Source organism: Urocitellus parryii, chromosome 6 (assembly GCF_045843805.1).
Source record: "Urocitellus parryii isolate mUroPar1 chromosome 6, mUroPar1.hap1, whole genome shotgun sequence".
Lineage (NCBI taxonomy): Eukaryota > Metazoa > Chordata > Mammalia > Rodentia > Sciuridae > Urocitellus > Urocitellus parryii.
In genome coordinates this window covers 57,641,588-57,661,150 of record NC_135536.1, presented here as the reverse complement: position 1 = coordinate 57,661,150, position 19,563 = coordinate 57,641,588, and the positions used below count along the sequence as shown (strand labels likewise).

The window sequence follows — 19,563 nt, the reverse complement described above, 5'->3', positions numbered from 1 at the left end:
CCTGTAATTCATAGACATGGATGCAGAAATCAGGAAAGACTACATATTTCAGAAAGCTTAAACTGAGCCTAAAGAATGGAGGAGAATCATTGAATGGTTATGGTAAGATCAAACCTATTTCTGTTGAGAAGGAAGAAAAGTGAGCTGTTGAGAATGAACCAATTGTGTTAAACAGATTGGATGTCATCCCTCAACTGAATAGAGAGCTTTCTGTAGAAATACTAAGCTGTATTAAGAATTGGCAGGTAAGATAGAAAACAAGAACTGTAATTTAGACCTTCAATACTGGAAAATGAGGAACTAATGTAAATATGCCAATGATAGACTGACATGATTTTTATGAAAGATCAGTTCAGAAATGGTAAGCATTGCCTTTTTTTTCCTTTTTCTCTTTGGAGGCAAATATGAGCTAATAAGTGAGGGACCCTTAGCATTTTTCACCCTGAATATCTTCCCAGCTCATTTTATTTATGCTGTTTTCATTGATACATAATTATTAATCTGACTAAAATAGATCAAGTTTCTTATTCAAAAATTATTATCAACTTTTGGATCTGTATTAGATTTAACCTGAAGGAAATTCTTGAATTTGCCTTATATTATCATATTAATATTTTTCAATGGCTATTGAATGTGATCTTATAAATTAGGGGCTTTAAGGCAATTAATCCCAATTTAGAGTGGAATGTTCAAATCAGCTGTGAGGTATGTGGTGATTAGAATATTTTCAATTTTTATGTACGGAGATTTTAAAATAGAAGTTACAATAATGACATTTTGCTCTTTACACTGAGTAGGTTTTCTTGATTAAGAAAGGAATTAGTGGAGCTACAACAAGCATGCTGATAGTTTTATTTTACCCGACAGTCCATTATGAGATGTCATTACTGCTATTCCTTTGACAATCATTGTAACTTCTAAGTATTTTAGTTTCATGTAAAATGACTTTATGACTTATCAAAACCTCAAACTCTGACTATACTCAAGTGTGTATCTCAGGCATCTAAAACTAACCTGAAAGATGCCAGCAAATAAGAGATTGAGAACTGCTGACAGACCCCGAGAAATCACCCACATGTGATGCAGTATCTTTTCTCCAAAACTAGAAAATCTTCAATGAGAATGTTTTTTACCTTGACATCTTGGTCAGTAGATCACTAAGAATGAAATTCACAGTACAGGAAATTCAGGGTATAGTAAAATTTTTAAACCTATCTATGGTTTTTGAAGAAAACACACACATGCACAAATACGCATTAGATTTTGTTCATTTGGAGTGGTTATATCTACAAATTGATTATTTGCTTCTTTTTTTAAAAAAATTGCTTATATCTGTCCAAAATGTGAATTCTGGAACTTTGGCCTTTAATGGTCATTTGCATAAACCCATAATTTTCTTGAAATTTTATTTGTATTTTTAGTATAGATTTTCATTCCACTTTAGCACACATATATATTACTAACAATTTTCCCCAAAATCCAAGTATAATTGGATTAGTGCCATACTTAGATTTCTTAAAGAATGAGTTCTGGTTGACTTGATGGGGAAAAATTTTACTTATTACTTAGCTTTTTAAAAATTACAATTTGTTTTAAACTACAATTTTGCTTTCATATTTACTATTAAAGTAAGCTAGAAATGTTAATATATTTTATGTTATCTATTGATTTTGTTGGTTCTTGGGAGTGGAACTCAAAGGTACATTACCACTAAACTATATCCCCTGTCCTGTTTATATTTTTATTTTCAGACAGGTCTCACTAAGTTACCCAGATTTTCCTTGAACTTGAGATCCTCTTAACTCATCCTCCTAAGTAGCTGAGATTACTGGTGTGCTCCACCTTACCTGGAAAAAGCCAATATACTTTAAATCAATAACTGAATAAGCATATTCTCCTGTCTTTGTTTAGCAGTGTGGTATTTTCTCACATAGTTCAAATAAATTAAGCTTCCCCCAACATGTTTTCAGTAAGGAAAATGAAACAGTCATTTTCCAAGTAAAGACTAAAGATTTAATCTCCTCAGCTTTCTTCTCAATGAAGAAATGAAAATATTTTCCTTCTCTTTGCTTGCTCTATTTTACAGTCTGCGATACAATGGAAAAGTTGACAGAAAACCAATTTGTTCAAATTGCCTATTTTTTATGTTTGGAAGGAGAAACTGGTTTAATATCATGTTTTTCAAGTTTCTCTGATTGCAGGACCTCCTACAGTAACATTTCAGACAAGAAAAATCAAAGCAAGGGCTATCTAGACTATATGTCAGAAAAAATACCTATATTTTTATTTGATGGGACTTTTTTTTTTAGCAAGTACATTATGAGGAAGTGTGGACCTCATGAGGTGAAGACATTTCACATTTGTGCTTAATTTGGTAATGTTTTTCATTTTGAGACAACATTTTAAAAATAAAAACCTAAACCATTCTTAGTAAAATTAAATGACATGTCCTCAAATGGCCTTTTCCTCCTTTAAAAAAAAAATTCATTCCAGAGCTTGTCTATACACATATTAAAGTGAAAGAAGATGTAAAAAGACACTGAAAGAATCCTCTTCTGACTCTGCTCTCTCACACCCCACAAATCTCAAGAACTGAACCACAAATCTAATTACTAAGTATATTCTATGACTCTCCCACTTACTTGCATTATTAATTGTAATATTGTTACTTTTGTTCTAAATGGCGTATAATATTTATTTATTGTGTTTACTTCTGGTATCTAATATATTTACAGCTCTTTCTCTTTACACCTTTTTACCCTTTACTTTCCCTCTCCCTTTTTCCCCACTTAGTGATTTCACACTTATCTGTGCCAGGCAGTACAGCCAGGCACCAGGGTTATGCACTAAAGTAAGAGACTCTGTACCCTCAAGGGGCTGTCTTGCCAGACAGAGATACATGGGAGAAAATGCAGAGGAGGGCCACAGATGCAGGTTAAAGCATTTTACAACTCTTACTGTAACGTGGTAAGCACTGTGAATGACTAGGTCAGCCTAGGGGAGGGCAGTTTCCACAGTAGTAGGGACATTATAACTTGGTTTCCACACTTGGGAGACTGGGAGGCAGCAAGGGCCAGAACTACTTTTTCATGAGCACTGGATTAACTAGGCAGTGAAACTTGAAGTCAATGAGTGTTATTAGGAGTGAGCCATGGAGGAGGAGTGTCTCTGACACTTGATCCTCAGAATATCATTTCCAGATAGATATATTTGTGTAACTAAACAATGAAGTTTTTATTGAACAAGTTTTGGGAAATAGATCAAGTTAATATTTAAGGTTTCTCTGTACTTCTTGGAGCCTGAAATATGCCAATATGCATTGCGCGTATTATAGAAATTGGAAAATGAAGGGAAATATATAAAGAAAATAAAATTTATCAATAATACTGCATTTAAATAAAACTACTCTCAGTGTTTTAGTATAGTTTCTTCTAGAATTCTTTTCCTCTAGATATTTTCCCATGTATATCTCCTTATCTTTCCAGAGTCAGTGCCCAGCTACCTTACTGTACTAATTTATATATTAGGTACAAATTTTTCTACTAAGTTTCTATTATGTGAGAGATGTATGCTAAATGCTGATAATATAAAGATGAAGGATATATATTCTCTCCTTCATGAAGCTCCCTGCTAACATTCACTGGTATATTTTCTTTAAAATCTTTCTACTATATAGATATTTGAGATTTAGAATATGATGTTATGGGATACATATAGATAGTGAAGTGGTTATTACAGTGAAGCAAATTAACATGTCTGTTATCTTACAAACTGTGTGTGTTTGTGCGTGTACATTGTATGTGTAGAAGAGGATGGGGGAAACAGCTAAAATCTGCTTATATAACATGTAAGAATTATATATCACTGTTCATACTGCAGGAAAACATGTTTTGCTCAATATTAGTAGTTATAGCTATTCATACTATTTACTAACATGCTCTTTTCATTTAATATAAGCATCTTTATCAATAAATAGAAGTCTATTACATCATCATTTTAAAAAGCTCTGTCATATTCTATTATATAACTTGTTCCATGAATTGTTTAAGAAATCCATTAGGCTGTTTTCAGGGTGTTTTATTATTATTAAAGCAGTGTTATGATGAGCACTCTCACAGAGGTTTGTAGTCTTCATAGTGACATGGACAAAATTGCATTTATGATGATAAAGTTTATGAGAGGGTAGAAGGAGATCTAGAAGAATGAGACTGGTGACAGATACTACTTAGGGGATTGTCACAAGAAAGAAAAATAATTTCTACTGAGAAATCTGCTCATGTACATGAAAAATAGGCAGGTATGACAATATACATTTTTTAAAATAAAGAAATAGTTTGATGTCTGTTTGGAAGTGGTGGACAAGAGGATATATTGAAACAAAGAAAACTGTGCTTTTTAATCAGCAAATGTGATGTGTTGACAATTAACTATCAACCAAGTTAAGAAATAAATGGTGATTTATTTTGAAGATTTGAAAGATTTAAGGAATATAAAAAATAGATTGCAATCATAGGCTGGAAGAGGCTTGAGGTGAAACTTAGAATATGTATTATCAACACAAAAATCAGATAAAAATCCATGAGACCATGAACATTTGTAAGATCTCCCAATGGGAAACTTAGGATAATAATGGAGAGTTTAGTGTAGAATTTTAACAAGTAGAAAATTTATTGTGTATAGGGGGGAAAAAGCCTATTAAAACCTGTGATAAATTTTAAGTTCTTTTGAGCAAGAGAGTTGTTCAAAAGAGAGTTGTGGAGAAAGGTTTAACTTTGATTTGAAGATTTAAAGTCATATAGAAGAAATATTAAAGCATATTTTAGTTAGGTTTGCTATTCAGAAAAACCTGTGCTAATTTGTTAATTTGTACAAAATTCTGCATATTAGTTATGAAGATTTAAACTGAGGCATAAATTTCTGTGACTTTAATTAGGGAAAAAATTATCTAAATAAATGAATAACAAAAATATTGCAAAGGGAATTTTTGAACTATTTACATGAAAATCTTTTAAAATTTAAAACTAGTTGAGAATAGATTTTTGTTATTTTTATTATGTTTAAATATTCATCTTATTAAGTCAGGAAATAATTATTTCCAAATGCCGTCATTTCTTTCATGGCCATTTTAATAATTTGTTCCAATAATCAGAACATCAGTAAACTTGAGGCTCATGCCCAGAGTGCAAATTCATAGTTCCAAAACTGGATAAATCAATACTGAGAGTAGTTATTCTTGGCCAATGGTCATGTGACTTGCTTTTGGAACTGATGTAGATTAAAAATTTCAAGAGCTAACACTGTTAAAAAGTCTTTTAATTTATAATATCCTTTTCATTTAATTTCTAGAAATTTATCAACATTTGGGTATTTATGTAGGTTTGTATATAAAATAGATAGTTTTCCGAATATGTGTCAAATATTCCCTCACATTTCTGTATTGATCCTCTTTTGTTGCCCCTAAGAAAATCACCAAGAAATGGACAAGGATTTTTTCCAATGCTAACTTTTAAGTTGTTAATTCCAGATACCTTAATTTCTTGGAGTCTACTGCAGGAGTCATCTCTACTTGGTTATCTACTCTGAATTGAACTGGATTCATGTTCTGTTTAAATCAAACTATTAATGATCTCTTATTCTCAATATTCTCATTTATTAAGTTATAAAGTATTTTGCCTTTAAGACTATTAAGGGAATTAGACAAACATGTAAAATATCTATCTGTGCCTAGAATATAATAAGGCCATAATAAATGCCAATCCTGTGTAACAATCATGAAGGATGAATAAATACTGTGGTTCCATCCCAAACATATTACTACAAAATGCTGCTTAGATTTGCATAATTGCTTTGGGTTCACTTTAAAAAGAACGAACTTATTTAACTAAATTACTAATTATTTATATCTATAAAATTAGAAATTTTAAGAAATAATTTCAGTTTTTAAAATGTAACCATTTATATATATTTTTAAATGTCAGTTTGTACAATGTATATATCTCCTTTAAGGAGATAGTAGTTACTGTTTCCAACTTTCTAAATTCTAAGGTGCTATGCATTCTGTAACTAGTTTTTCTTAACTTGAAATAAATGAAAGATTTAAATGAAAATATTTCAATAGTAAGATAACTTTGGTATCCCTTTAGACTTGTATGTAGTTTTTGGTATAAGTTGGAAAATAACTGTTAAGCCTATTTGTTTGTTTTGTTTTGTCTCTATCTGTAATCTGCAGCAAAGTAATACTAGATAGGAGAATGAAATGCTTTTCTTTTAATGCATATGCTATATAACTTCCAAAAAGAAGCATATAACATAAATTAGGACAAAATTATTCACGTTTCAGGTTATTCTTATTTCTAGCATTCTATTTTGCTCATGATTTTTGATAGATAATGTTATATAAACCTGCATGAATGTATTTACAGATATATAAAAAATTTTAAAATCTTCTAATGAAATAAGTGATAATAGAAAAATCATTATGTAGTACTTCCCTCATATTATTTCATATTTTTCACTAAGTCTTAACATGCATATACTGCAACACAGCAATTTCCAATAAAATAAATTTAATTTTCCCTAAATATGTTCATCAATGTTAGAAATTAACTTTTAAAAAATTCTGATTTTTTTATTCTTTCAGATATATTTTGAAAACTTATTTAAAATTAGTTTCATAGAAATACTGGCAATAAAATGGCAAAGTATTCATATTCACATGATTTTGTAATATTTTAAAGTAGAATCATATGAAATTCAAATGTTAAAAAATGAAAATTCTAAAGTGGTACATATGATGGATTATTAAAGAGTAAGAATATGATCTATTCAGTTCCATTCCTTTTCCACAGCAAAAAAAAACACATATTCTTAATCTTAGCAACAGTTTTTAAACCAGAGTCAAAACTTCTGATTTTATATCCCAGATTCCTCTTTTTCATTTTTCTAGGATTTGCACTTATGTTGATTCCCAAATCTAGGCAGGTGAATCCTACCCTGAGTAAGCAGGATCACTCTTCTATGAAAAATAGATATAAAATACCCAGCTAATGACTGATAGTGAAAGTCATTGAGTGGATTTATTTTCTTATACTGACCATTTTCCAACTTACTACCTTATTTATTGTGGTAATGTTTTAACCTTTCTTTTGGGGAATGTTAAACAAAAATAATTTAGAATCATTTTAAGTGAGGGTGTTCCATTATTCCAACGCTCTCTCTATTGTTTATGACCCGAATTGTCACATTTCTTCAACAAGCAAAAATTGTTTCCTTATTATTTTCTGTGCCTGGATATGTTTTACAAGTTTATACTAACCTTGAAAAATTTTCTTTTTCCCATTTCAAGTTCCACCCAATCTGACTGTTCCACAGGAAAAATCACCTTTGGTCACCAGAGAAGGAGACACAATAGAACTCCAATGTCAAGTCACTGGAAAACCTAAACCCATCATCCTTTGGTCTAGAGCAGATAAAGAAGTTGCAATGCCTGATGGGTCAATGCAAATGGAGAGTTATGATGGAACACTGAGGATTGTGAATGTGTCTAGGGAAATGTCAGGAATGTACAGATGTCAGACCAGCCAGTACAATGGATTCAATGTGAAGCCAAGAGAAGCTTTGGTGCAGCTCATTGTTCAGTGTAAGTAATTTCCCTTCCTATGTATTTCAGTTTGGGGATAAGGGAAGAAATGATACTGTCAGTCTATGGGTAAATGGAAATGAGCTTTGAAATTGGATTAGAAGGAAATATTTCTACCTTATTGCTACCAATTTTGTAGTGTTCCCTTAATATGCTTACTACTTAGCTATTAGAAAAGAGTTGTATTTTTTGTGTATGTGATGATTGCAATGCTATTATGTGGTCGGTTGTTGCCAAAGGATCACAAAACTATTGGTGCTGGGTATACTGGTACATACCTGTAATCCCCACAGTTTGGGAGGCTGAAGCCTCCTATGTGGGCTTTATATTTCCTCTTAAGAGGATCACAAGTTCAAACCCAGCCTCAGCAACTTACTGAGGCCCTAAGCAATTCAGCAAAACCCTGTCTCTAAATAAATATATTAAAAAAGGATTGGAGATGTGACTCAGCTGTTAAACACCCCTGGGTTCAATCCCTGGTACCAAACAAAAACAAATATTAAAAAAAAAAAAAAAACCACCAGATGCAATGAGACAATGTGAAGACTGAAAATAATGGCTAATTTGGGTTATGACACTCTTGTTTCCACAGTTTCTGTTTCTACTTCAGGCAATTGAATGTTCTTTGCCCAATTTATCCTCTTATTTTAAGGAGTCCCTTACCTTAAATTGTGGAGACCTAATCATTGAAATGCTTTGTTTGCATATCAGAAGTTGTAACAGTAGATTACATAATTACCTGGGAATATGGAGATAATTCAGGCAGCTCTTAGGTGCTGAATCTCTGCTTGATTTATCCTAACAAGTGTTTAATTGTAAAGTTGAATAAGATATTTTTTAAACTGTTTTGACTGAAATCTCAATTACAGTTCTGGCAAAAATATGGTAGACGTGTGGGCTTTATATTTCCTCTTAAGAGAAACTAAATCCATAAATTTAAGAGCTAACAAAAATATAGTGATGTTACCTTTATTACTGGTGTTGACAAAATGTCAAATTCAGCACAAGATATTAAAATTCAGTCCTACAATAGTGGATGATAGGAGTCACTGCACAGTTGCCTCTATTGTGTCAGGGATGAAACTGATAAAAGATACTAAGAGACACAGGCAAAGTTTAGTTCTTTTAATGTAGGTAAAGAGGTATGATTTTTCTGTATCCCAAATGGACTTCATAGAGCAGGGGTATAAACCAGCAGCATTCCTCTGAGAGGCAAGCCTTACTGCCTTGCCCACAAAGGTGACCTTTCCAGCTCCAGGTGAGGATGTCATCAAGTCCTTCAGGACACTCCCTTTTATGTCCTTCCAACTCTTCTGAAGAATCTGGACATTTGTCTAAGTATTTGCCAAGTACAAACAACTGGTAACCATCCTAGAATATTCCTGAGTGAATCAGAGGTTCATGATCCAGGACTGTGATCCCTGCCAAAATGACCAGAATCCAGGCCTACCTAAGGACAACTGATTCTTGCCAAACTAATAATGCAGGAATCCTGTAATGCTCTATAAATGAAAAAACATTTTTATAGTGATTGTTTAAATATGAAAATGATGTGCTTCAACTAATTTGGATATCTATAACATATTTAAGAAATATTGATATGAGATATAAAAGTTATTTTATACATACATTCACATACATGTGCATGCATACTTACATGTGTGTTTATATCATCCTCAGAAATTAGTTCCATCACTATAGCTCACAAGCTATGTTTTACATATTTTGTATTCCCAGGATAATATATTTTACATTATAGCTCTTCAGTAAGCTTGTTGAGCAGAGGTATGTTTAGATAAAAAACAAAGTAAGATTATCATAAATATGTGTGTATACAAATATATACATATAAAATACATATGTAAATAAATAAAATTTTGCTTCTTGCATATCTTTTTAAATATGTTTTCTGTGTATCTGAGAACTTCTCACATGCAGTTTGATGTGTAAGAGCCCAAGAGTATTGAGGAAGAATATGTCAAATTATTTTTACTCTTGCTGGGTGCAGTAGTGCCCGCCTGTAACCCCAGTAACTTGGGAGGTTGAGACAGAAAGATCACAATTTCAAAGTCAACTTTAGCAACAAGGTTAGAGGCAACTTTGTGAGACCCTGTCTCAAAATAAAAATAAATAAATAAATAAATAGAAAGAACTGGAAATGTGGCTTAGTGCTAAAGTACTCCAGGTTCAATCCCTAGTACCAAAAAAAAAAAAAAAAAGAAAGAAAGAAAGGAAGAAAGAAAGAAAGAAAGAAAGAAAGAAAGAAAGAAAGAAAGAAAGAAAGAATGTTAAATTATTGTAATTCTTAAGGAAACTTTTTAAGGACTTGAACTCTGCACTATAGTTCAGGATATGCTGTCTTGAAAAGTTAATTACACTGGTAAATTCTAGAACTATTTTATACACAAATGCACATCTATAATTTTATAAATAAAAAGAAAATTAAAGACAGATTGAAAACTAATGTAGCTGTTATATGTTCCCTATTAGACAAATTATGGAGCAGCTTTCTGTACTACTGAGATGTATATAATCAACCTTTTGAACTAACATAACTACTATTTGGATTTTTTAAAAAGGAAAATTGTTCTGGAAATATATGTGTTACTAGAGACTAATATAAAGCTAATATTAAAAAAAAACCCTTTAATAATAGCAAAAACAAGAGGGCAATTTGCCATATGCACACAGGAAAATGTTGAAGCCTACCCAAAGGAATTCATAAGTACATAGAAAAAAATATTAATTTATAAACAGAGCAGTAAAATGGCTTTCTGCCCTGAATCCTGGAAAGCCCTACTTAACTAGCTGGGTTTCTTATTTTCCTTAATAAATCAGTCCATCTGTTCTCAGTCCATCTCTTCTCATTATAAACATGATAATTCAATATTGTCTCTCAGGCTAGACTCCTATAGCTCTTTTCCTGTTTAGGACCATTCTTCAAGTCTTTTTTACCATATAAGTCCTGTTAAGCATCACCTCTTTAGAATGCCTCTCAGTGACTATTGTTAAGGTCTTTCCTTGACAGTTCTGTAAACACTGCCTGCTGTTAGTCTGTGCAGGACAATTTACAACCTCAAAGAATTGCTGGTAGGTAGAGCACTTGCTTAGTGTGCACAGACCCTTGGTTGAATCCCCAGCACTGTGAAAGATCAACAACAGCGACAATAAAAACAACCTAGAATTTCAAAGAAAAACTTCATTTTGAACACGCACATCAGATGATATATTTCTTTCAAAATTATTGGTTTTTATTTCACTTTCGCCTTCTGTAGAGCTCTCCTGGAATATTTATTGTCTATAGAGTTAGTTTGAGCAACACAAATAAATACTTCCAAACACTTCTTGTACAATGTTTACACTAAAGTTATCATTTTCTAATTGAATACACTTCTTTCACCAAAATGACTTGATTCTAATGGCCTCTGGTTCCATTCCATAAAATGAATTACCCTGGTGGGATAATCAAAAACTATGCCAGAAACATTCATGTTAAGTTCAAAGTATTTTCAAAGTGTGCCAAGGGATGATGGCATCAAGACTGTACACTCAGTGACACTGTAAAGATAACTTTGAAGGGAGCATTCACTTAGGGGATTTTCTTTGACTAACAGAATCTTAGTTTTACCACTTATTACAACATATATGCTTAGTGTGCAAGTATCTTAATATCTGAACATGAAAAAATGTTTCTGTTTTTCAATTAGTATTTAAGATTAAAATACTTTTGTAAAATATGGAGACATTGCTTATTATATAGTACATAATGGACATCACTTATTATCATCATGACTAGAATTTCAATACCTAATTTCCAGTATCATTTAACCAAAACATTCATATTCTGACTTGCAAATTATTTCTTATATACCACATGTCTTAATTCATTCAGGCTGCTATAACAAATATAGCCTAAACTGGGCAGCCTACAAACAACAGAAATTTATTACACTTATGAAGCTAGGAAGTCTAAGATCAAGAGCAAGCATACTCTGTTTCCTAGCTTGCTCTCTAGCTAATGACTCGCATGATGGAAAGGTCTTTCTACCTCTATGGGCTATCTTTTAGAACTATACTTATCCTTTTTATTAGAGTAGATTTTTTTAATTAACTACTTACCTCCCCAAAGTACCACTTTCTAATTGGTCATTAGGTTTAAATTTATGAATTTGAGGGGCCAGAAATATAAAGACTATAGTGCCCTATTTTATTGTCTTTATTAAAGATAGTTGAATAATACTCCATAGTATATAAATGCCACATTTTTTTTATCCATTCATCTATTGAAGGGCATCTAGGCTGGTTCCACAGTCTTGCTATCGTGAATTGAGCTGCTATGAACATCGATGTAGCAGTGTCCCTGTAGCATGCTCTTGTTAGGGCTTTAGGGAATAGACCGAGAAGGGGAATAGCTGGGTCAAATGGTGGTTCCATTCCCAGCTTTCCAAGAAATCTCCATACTGCTTTCCAGATTGGCTGCACCAATTTGCAGTCCCACCAGCAATGAACAAGAGTGCCCTTTTCCCCGCATCCTCTCCAGCACTTATTGTTGTTTGACTTCCTAATGGCTGCCAGTCTTACTGGAGTGAGATGGTATCTTAGGGTAGTTTTGATTTGCATTTCTCTGACTGCTAGCGATGGTGAGCATTTTTTCGTGTACTTGTTGATTGATTGTATGTCCTCCTCTGAGAAGTGTCTGTTCAGGTCCTTGGCCCATTTATTGATTGGGTTATTTGTTATCTTATTGTCTAATTTTTTGAGTTCTTTGTATATTCTGGTTATTAGGGCTCTATCTGAAGTGTGTGGAGTAAAAGATTTGTTCCCAGGATGTAGGCTCCCTGTTTATCTCTCTTATTGTTTCTTTTGCTGAGAAAAAACTTTTTAGTTTGAGTAAGTCCCATTTGTTGATTCTATTTGTTAATTCTAGCGCTATGGGTGTCCTATTGAGGAATTTGGAGCCCGATCCCACAGCGTGTAGATCATAACCAACTTTTTCTTCTATCAGATGCCGTGTCTCTGATTTAATATCAAGCTCCTTGATCCATTTTGAGTTAACTTTTGTGCACGGCGAGAGATATGGATTCAGATTCATTTTGGTGCAAATGGATTTCCAGTTTTCCCAGCACCATTTGTTGAAGATGCTATCCTTCCTCCATTGCATGCTTTTAGCCCCTTTATCAAAAATAAGATAGTTGTAGTTTTGTGGATTGGTTACTGTGTCCTCTATTCTGTACCATTGGTCCACCCTCCTGTTTTGGTACCAGTACCATGCTGTTTTTGTTACTATTGCTCTGTAGTATAGTTTGAAGTCTGGTATCGCTATACCACCTGATTCACACTTCCTGCTTAGTATTGTTTTTGCTATTCTGGGTCTTTTATTATTCCATATGAATTTCATGATTCTAAAAAATGACAAAATCATAGAATTTGGAGGGAAATGGATGGCATTAGAGCAGATTATGCTAAGTGAAGCTAGTCAATATTTAAAAAACAAATACCAAATGACTCCTTTGATATAAGGGGAGTAAACAAGGACAGGGTAGGGACGAAGAGCTTGAGAAGAAGATTTACATTAAACAGGGATGAGAGGTGGGAGGGAAAGGGAGTGAGAAGGGAAATTGCATGGAAATGGAAGGCGATCCTCAGGGTTATACAAAATGTCATATAAGAGGAAAGGAGGGGTAAGACAAGTTAATACAAATGGAAGAAATGATTTACAGTAGAAGGGGTAGAGAGAGAAAAGGGGAGGGGAGGGGAGGGGAGGGGGGAAAGTAGAGCATAGGACAGACAGCAGAATACATCAGAATCTAGAAAGGCAATATGTCAATCAATGGAATGGAAACTGATGTGATACAGCAATCTGTATACGGGGTAAAAGCGGGAGTTCATAATCCACTTGAATCAAACCGTGTAATATGATGTATTAAGAACTATGTAATGTTATGAACGACCAATAAAAAAAAAAAAGATAGTTGAGCCATTTCTACTATAATTTAAGTTCCTTGCAGGTGAAAATAACAAGCAATACTTGACAAATAAGTAGATTCTTGATTTACTGATCCATTGTCAGGGTCTCTGTTCTAGGAGAAAGTTATAGCTGAAAGTATTTGGTAATAAATTCTTGATATTTTTCTCTTCTCACAGGGAAACTTTATATTATACTCTAAAAGAATGTAGGTTGAAGAGAGACTTTAGTTTACCAAGAATATACTTAATATTTTAAGCATTCATTTTTCATATTTTAATGTTAATTATTATTAAATAGAACCCAGTGTTTATTACACAGTATTCCTTTATTTGAATTAAATGGCCATATTATTAGTCCCTTTGTGGTTTTTCGTAGTTATTACAATCATTAATCAACTGAACCCTGAGAAAATGTTAATATTTCAAAAACTTTAATATTTTCCCATGGAGTACCCTCTCCCTCCTCCCTGTACTTAATATCTGTTTTCTTAAAAAGCAAAAAAATAATAATAATTATAAGATGGTGTTCAATTTAAATTCTGTGCAAAATTCTAGAATTATGATTTCAAGTCATCATATCATACCCATATATATTACTTCATTTCCCCAGGTAGTCTCATTATTCTGAATATTTGAAAATTGAACTTTTAAATATACATGCTGTTTTCTAGTAAGTTCCTAGGATGAATTCATTTTAGCTGAAATGCCCCTGCTATCCTGGGCATCCTCCTTGCTCTTTGTTTCTTCACTTTTCCAAAGAGTAGAGTACCATCAATAACCATCACAGGGCTGCATAAGCATCTAAGAAAATTGTCCGAGAAAATAGAAAGGAACTCTCCCTCTGTAAGGCATTTCTCAGTGAAGAACATAGACATTATCCATTATATATCACCTGGAAAAAGGCTCATGTAAAGAAAATAAGCACATTATTTTTTCTCTGGTTTCATCTCTGCTGCTGTCTTAATGTAGGCACCACTATAGCTTAATGTTAAGAAAAAGTTTGTCTATTATAATTTTATTTTCAATGTCTATACAAAGAAGTGATAAAGAAGCCTGCTACTTTAAAGAGGATGATTAAAAGTATAGCCTAACCTAGCCACAACTTGTGTGTATTGATCTTGTCAGTTCAGTACTCCTGCTCACCTCCAGGGATGCAGAAATGAATTCAAGTGGATAATTATGGCATTTCCGTAATACTTCAAGATTGGAACACTTCAGATATGGGATTAAGTTAAATGTATTTTGAGTGAAAGAATTTAGTGTCTTTTTTTTCTGGGGATTTTTCACTTTATTTGAATATATTCTCTTCTAAAAGAAGTAAACATATACATATATAAGTACATACATACAAGAATAAAACTTCTGCTCCTTTATAATCTCTCCTATTGAAAAAGGGATTTGTCTTTCTTCCAAAAATCAGTGTATTCTTCAAAATCAATTTCAGGCATTTCCTAAATACATTGATTTATCTCATGAAAATAAGAAGATAATAACAGACCATTAAAATAAATCACACAGATGTGAACAGTAATACATCACATGAACACGCTTGTCATGTTGTCAGTTTATTTTAATAACACCACCAAAATATACTTATTGAAGACCAATATATGAGTTATGAAGAAGACGTGGATCTGCGTAAGAAAAAAAATAAACACTTCAGATATTAGGTAACAATGTAAGAATCTGAATGTCAGAAAGACACCTTTTGGGGCTGGGAGTGTAGCTCAGTGGTAGAATGTTTGTCCAGGATATGCTAGGGTCACACTTGGATCTCTAGCACTGAAAAAAAATCATTTCAGTCTGTGTACAATAAGCAAATCAAGAAGTGATAAATCAAAGGCCATTTCTAGAAAGGAAACACACAATTTTCTAACCCTCCAACCAGAGACACATTCACGGGAGTATTTTACCCACCTGTAATCATTTTTCATGTAAAAATTTCCTTTTATGTTATTGTGAACAATTTTATCTTTCTTGATCATCAATTGTTTAGTGCAATATCATATTTTAATTCTTAATATCAGCCACTTATATTTTGTTTTGATATCTATTGGATTATATTATCATATATTAATAACTTTTACTTTGTAGTAGTCTCCTCTATCCTATAATCTTTCAAAGATATTAGTTTCAACTACTTTCAAACTCATGGGACTACTATAGGGCACATTTGGCATCAGACTCACTCAAAAGGATATAAAAAAGAAAGCAAAACTTACCAACATGTCTTCCAAATCCTATCCCCTGGGAATTTTTAAAAATAATGGAATGTATTTTCTATTTTCATGATTGGAGGATAAGGGATGCCATTGTCATCTAGAGAATACAGGCCAAGGATACCACTTAATGTCCCAAATGCATATGGTAGTCTCCCAATATAGAATTATTCTGCCAATATATAATTATTTGTTAGGGAGTGAGGGCCTCGCCTGCCAATTGTAGGATGTTTAGATGCCAGTAGCATGCTCCTTTCAATGAAAAGTATCTTCAGTTATTGCCAACAGACTGGCAACAAGGTCATATACCACTGCCGAGAAGCAGGCTCATCTACAAGGAGACAATATCTACCTAGTTGGGGGATAAGAACTGTGGCAGAATGCTCTGCCCTATTAGAGCCTGTATCTCTTGTAATCAATCTGCAGGCATAACATCCAGAGTCCTTAAAGAGAAATGTCAGTTACAAGAACCAATACAATCAGCTCAAGTGATGGTTTCCTATCAAATATTAACATTCTTCCCTATCCAGAAACAGTTAGTATAGAAATGTCGTCCAAGATCAGAGCTGACATTCTTTCCTTGTCAGGTTATTGTGGGGATGAGAACTAGAATTTTATGAAAGGTCAAATTCTGATGAGGTGGAAAAGTTGGTTCTTTTTTTTTTTTAAAGCACTCTAAGTGCATCTATTGCTTCATCTGTCAAGCTAAGCATACTTACAGTTATTTCACTCTTGTATTGTTCTTTATTTGATCATAATTATAGTTGCATGAAATAGGAAAGTATATTTAGGAATCACCTGTGCACTGTTGTACCTCTTTCCTTGTAGGTCTTTTGTCTTTTTATCTGGGTTTGACAAGGCATGTCTATATATCCTGCTGTTCCATTAGTTCATTTAGATCCATCTTATGAATTTCTTCTAAAAAGAGTATTTCACTGAAGTCTTAAAGATTGTACTAAACAGAAGCAAAAGTTCTTCAAAAGGAAATTTTAGAATTTCAGCTGGTCATGCATTATAAAATTAAAAAAAAAAACATCTTCCTTGATTTTACATTTACAAGACATGTTTCAAATGTGAAAATTATTCTTTCTCATTAAATTCAAACTATTTTTGAAGAAAAAGAAGTCAAGTGCTTTTCTTGAAAATTAGTGAATGTATGTATCTCATTATTTAATATTTTCTTGAGGAATGGAATACAAAATGTTCTTATTGAAAAAAAAATTGTTCTCTAACCTAAGGTATATAATTATGCAAAATTAATCAAGAAAGAAAAATATGAAAATGAATGGGAAATTTGATGGTATTTAAGAAAAATGGAAAGTGGCTTCTCATCAAGTTTTTTTTTTTTTTAACAATGAAATGTGTAGATGAAATGCCAGAAGTTTCTGATAACTCTTCAATATTCTCAGCTTCTTTTTATACATCAATGACAACAATTTCTCTGATGATTCCACTGTCTGATGATACAAGTTCTTATTCACAAGGTAACTGCCTAGTATACAACATAACATGATGGATATAGTATTTTATGTAAGTAATTTGGGTATGTAAACTTTTCACTTCAAATAATCACTAGAAACCTTCACGCACAAATGTATCAGTCAATAAATGACACACATTTACACACAGACATAAACAAGCACACACATACAGATGCAAAGGATGCAAGATTTAGAGAGAACTGAATGCTTGTGATGTATATCACCCTTTTTATGCATCTTTCTGTGCATCTCTCTGTCCATCTCAGCATTAGCTCCATGTTTATTATTTATTAGCAGAGGACATGTTTATTGAAAAAACACTGGTTCCTGTTAACGCATTTTTCTTCCTTGCCTTTTGACTTTCTGCATTCTAATTCTGTTTTTATCTTGAAGTCATGTGTTGATTGCTACTTATTCTTCTTATCTCCAAATAGATTGTCATCCTACTATCTTCTTACTCTCCATTGACTTTGTTGGCAATATAATGACTCATATTATCATTGCTATACAGATATGCTCCAAGAATTGTATCTGAGTTGCTCAGCTAGCTTTTGAAAAATGCCAGTTCAGTTTCCTGATGAATTTAAAAATTGAATGTGTCTAAAATTAAACTTACAGTGATTTCTCTGAATTATTTTTTCTCCTCCTGAATTCTTATCCCACCTAAAAGGATGCCTCTCTTCCCTGTTTACAGGCTCTGAGTCAGTATTCTCTCTTCCATTTTACCCAGCATGCACTGAAAATTAGAATATTAGATTCTGAAACAACAGACATGGTTTTAATTCCAGCTTTTCTACTATTACCATCATTTCTTAAAATTGCTTTTTTCATATACTTTATAATATAAATAAAGCTCATACTATGCATTTCTCTAAGAATCAAATTATGAGAAAAATATGAGAAATTATCAAATTATGAAAAATTATCAAATTTTTTAGTTCAGTGTTTAACATGTAGCTAGAACTCTCTTTATCTTGTTTTGTTTTGTTTTTAAGAACCTTCCCTGATCCATTCCTTTTTCCCAATTCCAACTGGTAAAACAGTTCCAAAGGTAAAACCCTTTTACCTCCTTTAAGAAATTCCTACCATTTTCCCCTCACCTCTGATAATCTCTTTCCCCTCTCAATATTGTTGGCAGAAAAATTCCTTTTTCATCAGTAGGAAAACATTCATTGCAATTGAAAGGATATTCTTGTTTCACTATTATAGGAAAAAAAAGTTTAGTGGTTTCTAATAGCCTAAACACTGACATCTTCTCAACTATGGATGCAATTCCAATTCTGTGTTTGCACCATAATTAGTGGTTCTCCTTTCCAGGTCTACTTGAAACCAAAGCTTGTCCCATTTTACTGCTCACCTAAGGAATACCTCCAGTTGAATATGACTGGCTTGGCTTAATAAGCCACACTCTGTAGCAGAGGCCTGAAGGTAGGGCTGTTTGTTCTTTGGAAACTCTCTACAGCTACTCACTACCTGTGATTAGGAGTTCCATTTCTGGAACTTCCAAACAGTATTTTCTATTCTTCATTAGGTCATGTTCAGTGTTCTAATGAAGGAGAAGTTCATTATCCTGTGATTTTTTACCTCCCTGCCTTTTGTAATTCCATCACCTTTCTAATAAATACCCTCAAAGTCACATCTATGAGCCCACTCTTTACTGTCTTCAAGGCATCACTCAAAGACCATTTCACCTTTGGTATCCTTCAAAATCTTCAGCTATGTGAAATAGTATTTTTCAGCTACAATTTTGTTAATGAAGAGGCAATGATATTCATGAAGTTTTTGTCATAGGTACAACTATAGGCACTTTCTATAATAGAAGACCTGTAAATATATAGGGGAGCTTCTAATTCTGGTAATAGATTCTAATTCTAGCAGTGCCAATCTTAATGTGTGACTTGTCTTTACCACCAAAATTTCTATGTAAATGAAGCCTATAGTAAGATGATCTCCCTTAAATAAGCTTCAAGTTTGAAAAATGTTGACAACAAAATTATCTTGTTTGTATTTAATGTATATATATATATATATATATATATATATATATATATATATAAAACAAAACCAAATATCCTATTATTTATAACAGCAATCTCATAGAAATTGCATGTTTGAATTAAAGAGAGGATGCCTGGATGGCAAAATTTCATTGCAACAAGTTCCCAGTGTTAAAATAACTCAGATGTGTATTCTAACAAAAGATACAGATTTTTTAAAAAGATAGATTTTTTTAGACCAAATCATGTTTTGGTCTACA

At 32.7% G+C, this 19,563-nt stretch overlaps 1 protein-coding gene across 1 annotated transcript in view; it reads left to right on the top strand.

Annotated features, from left to right (window-relative positions):
* The window catches only part of Mdga2 (MAM domain containing glycosylphosphatidylinositol anchor 2), a 772,336-nt gene that overhangs the window by 587,244 nt on the left and 165,529 nt on the right, over positions 1–19,563 (top strand). Inside the window, exon 8 of the mRNA XM_026391061.2 lies at positions 7,346–7,639. Within this exon, the coding sequence (XP_026246846.2) occupies positions 7,346–7,639 (294 nt within the window). The remainder of the gene's footprint in view (positions 1–7,345; positions 7,640–19,563) is intronic.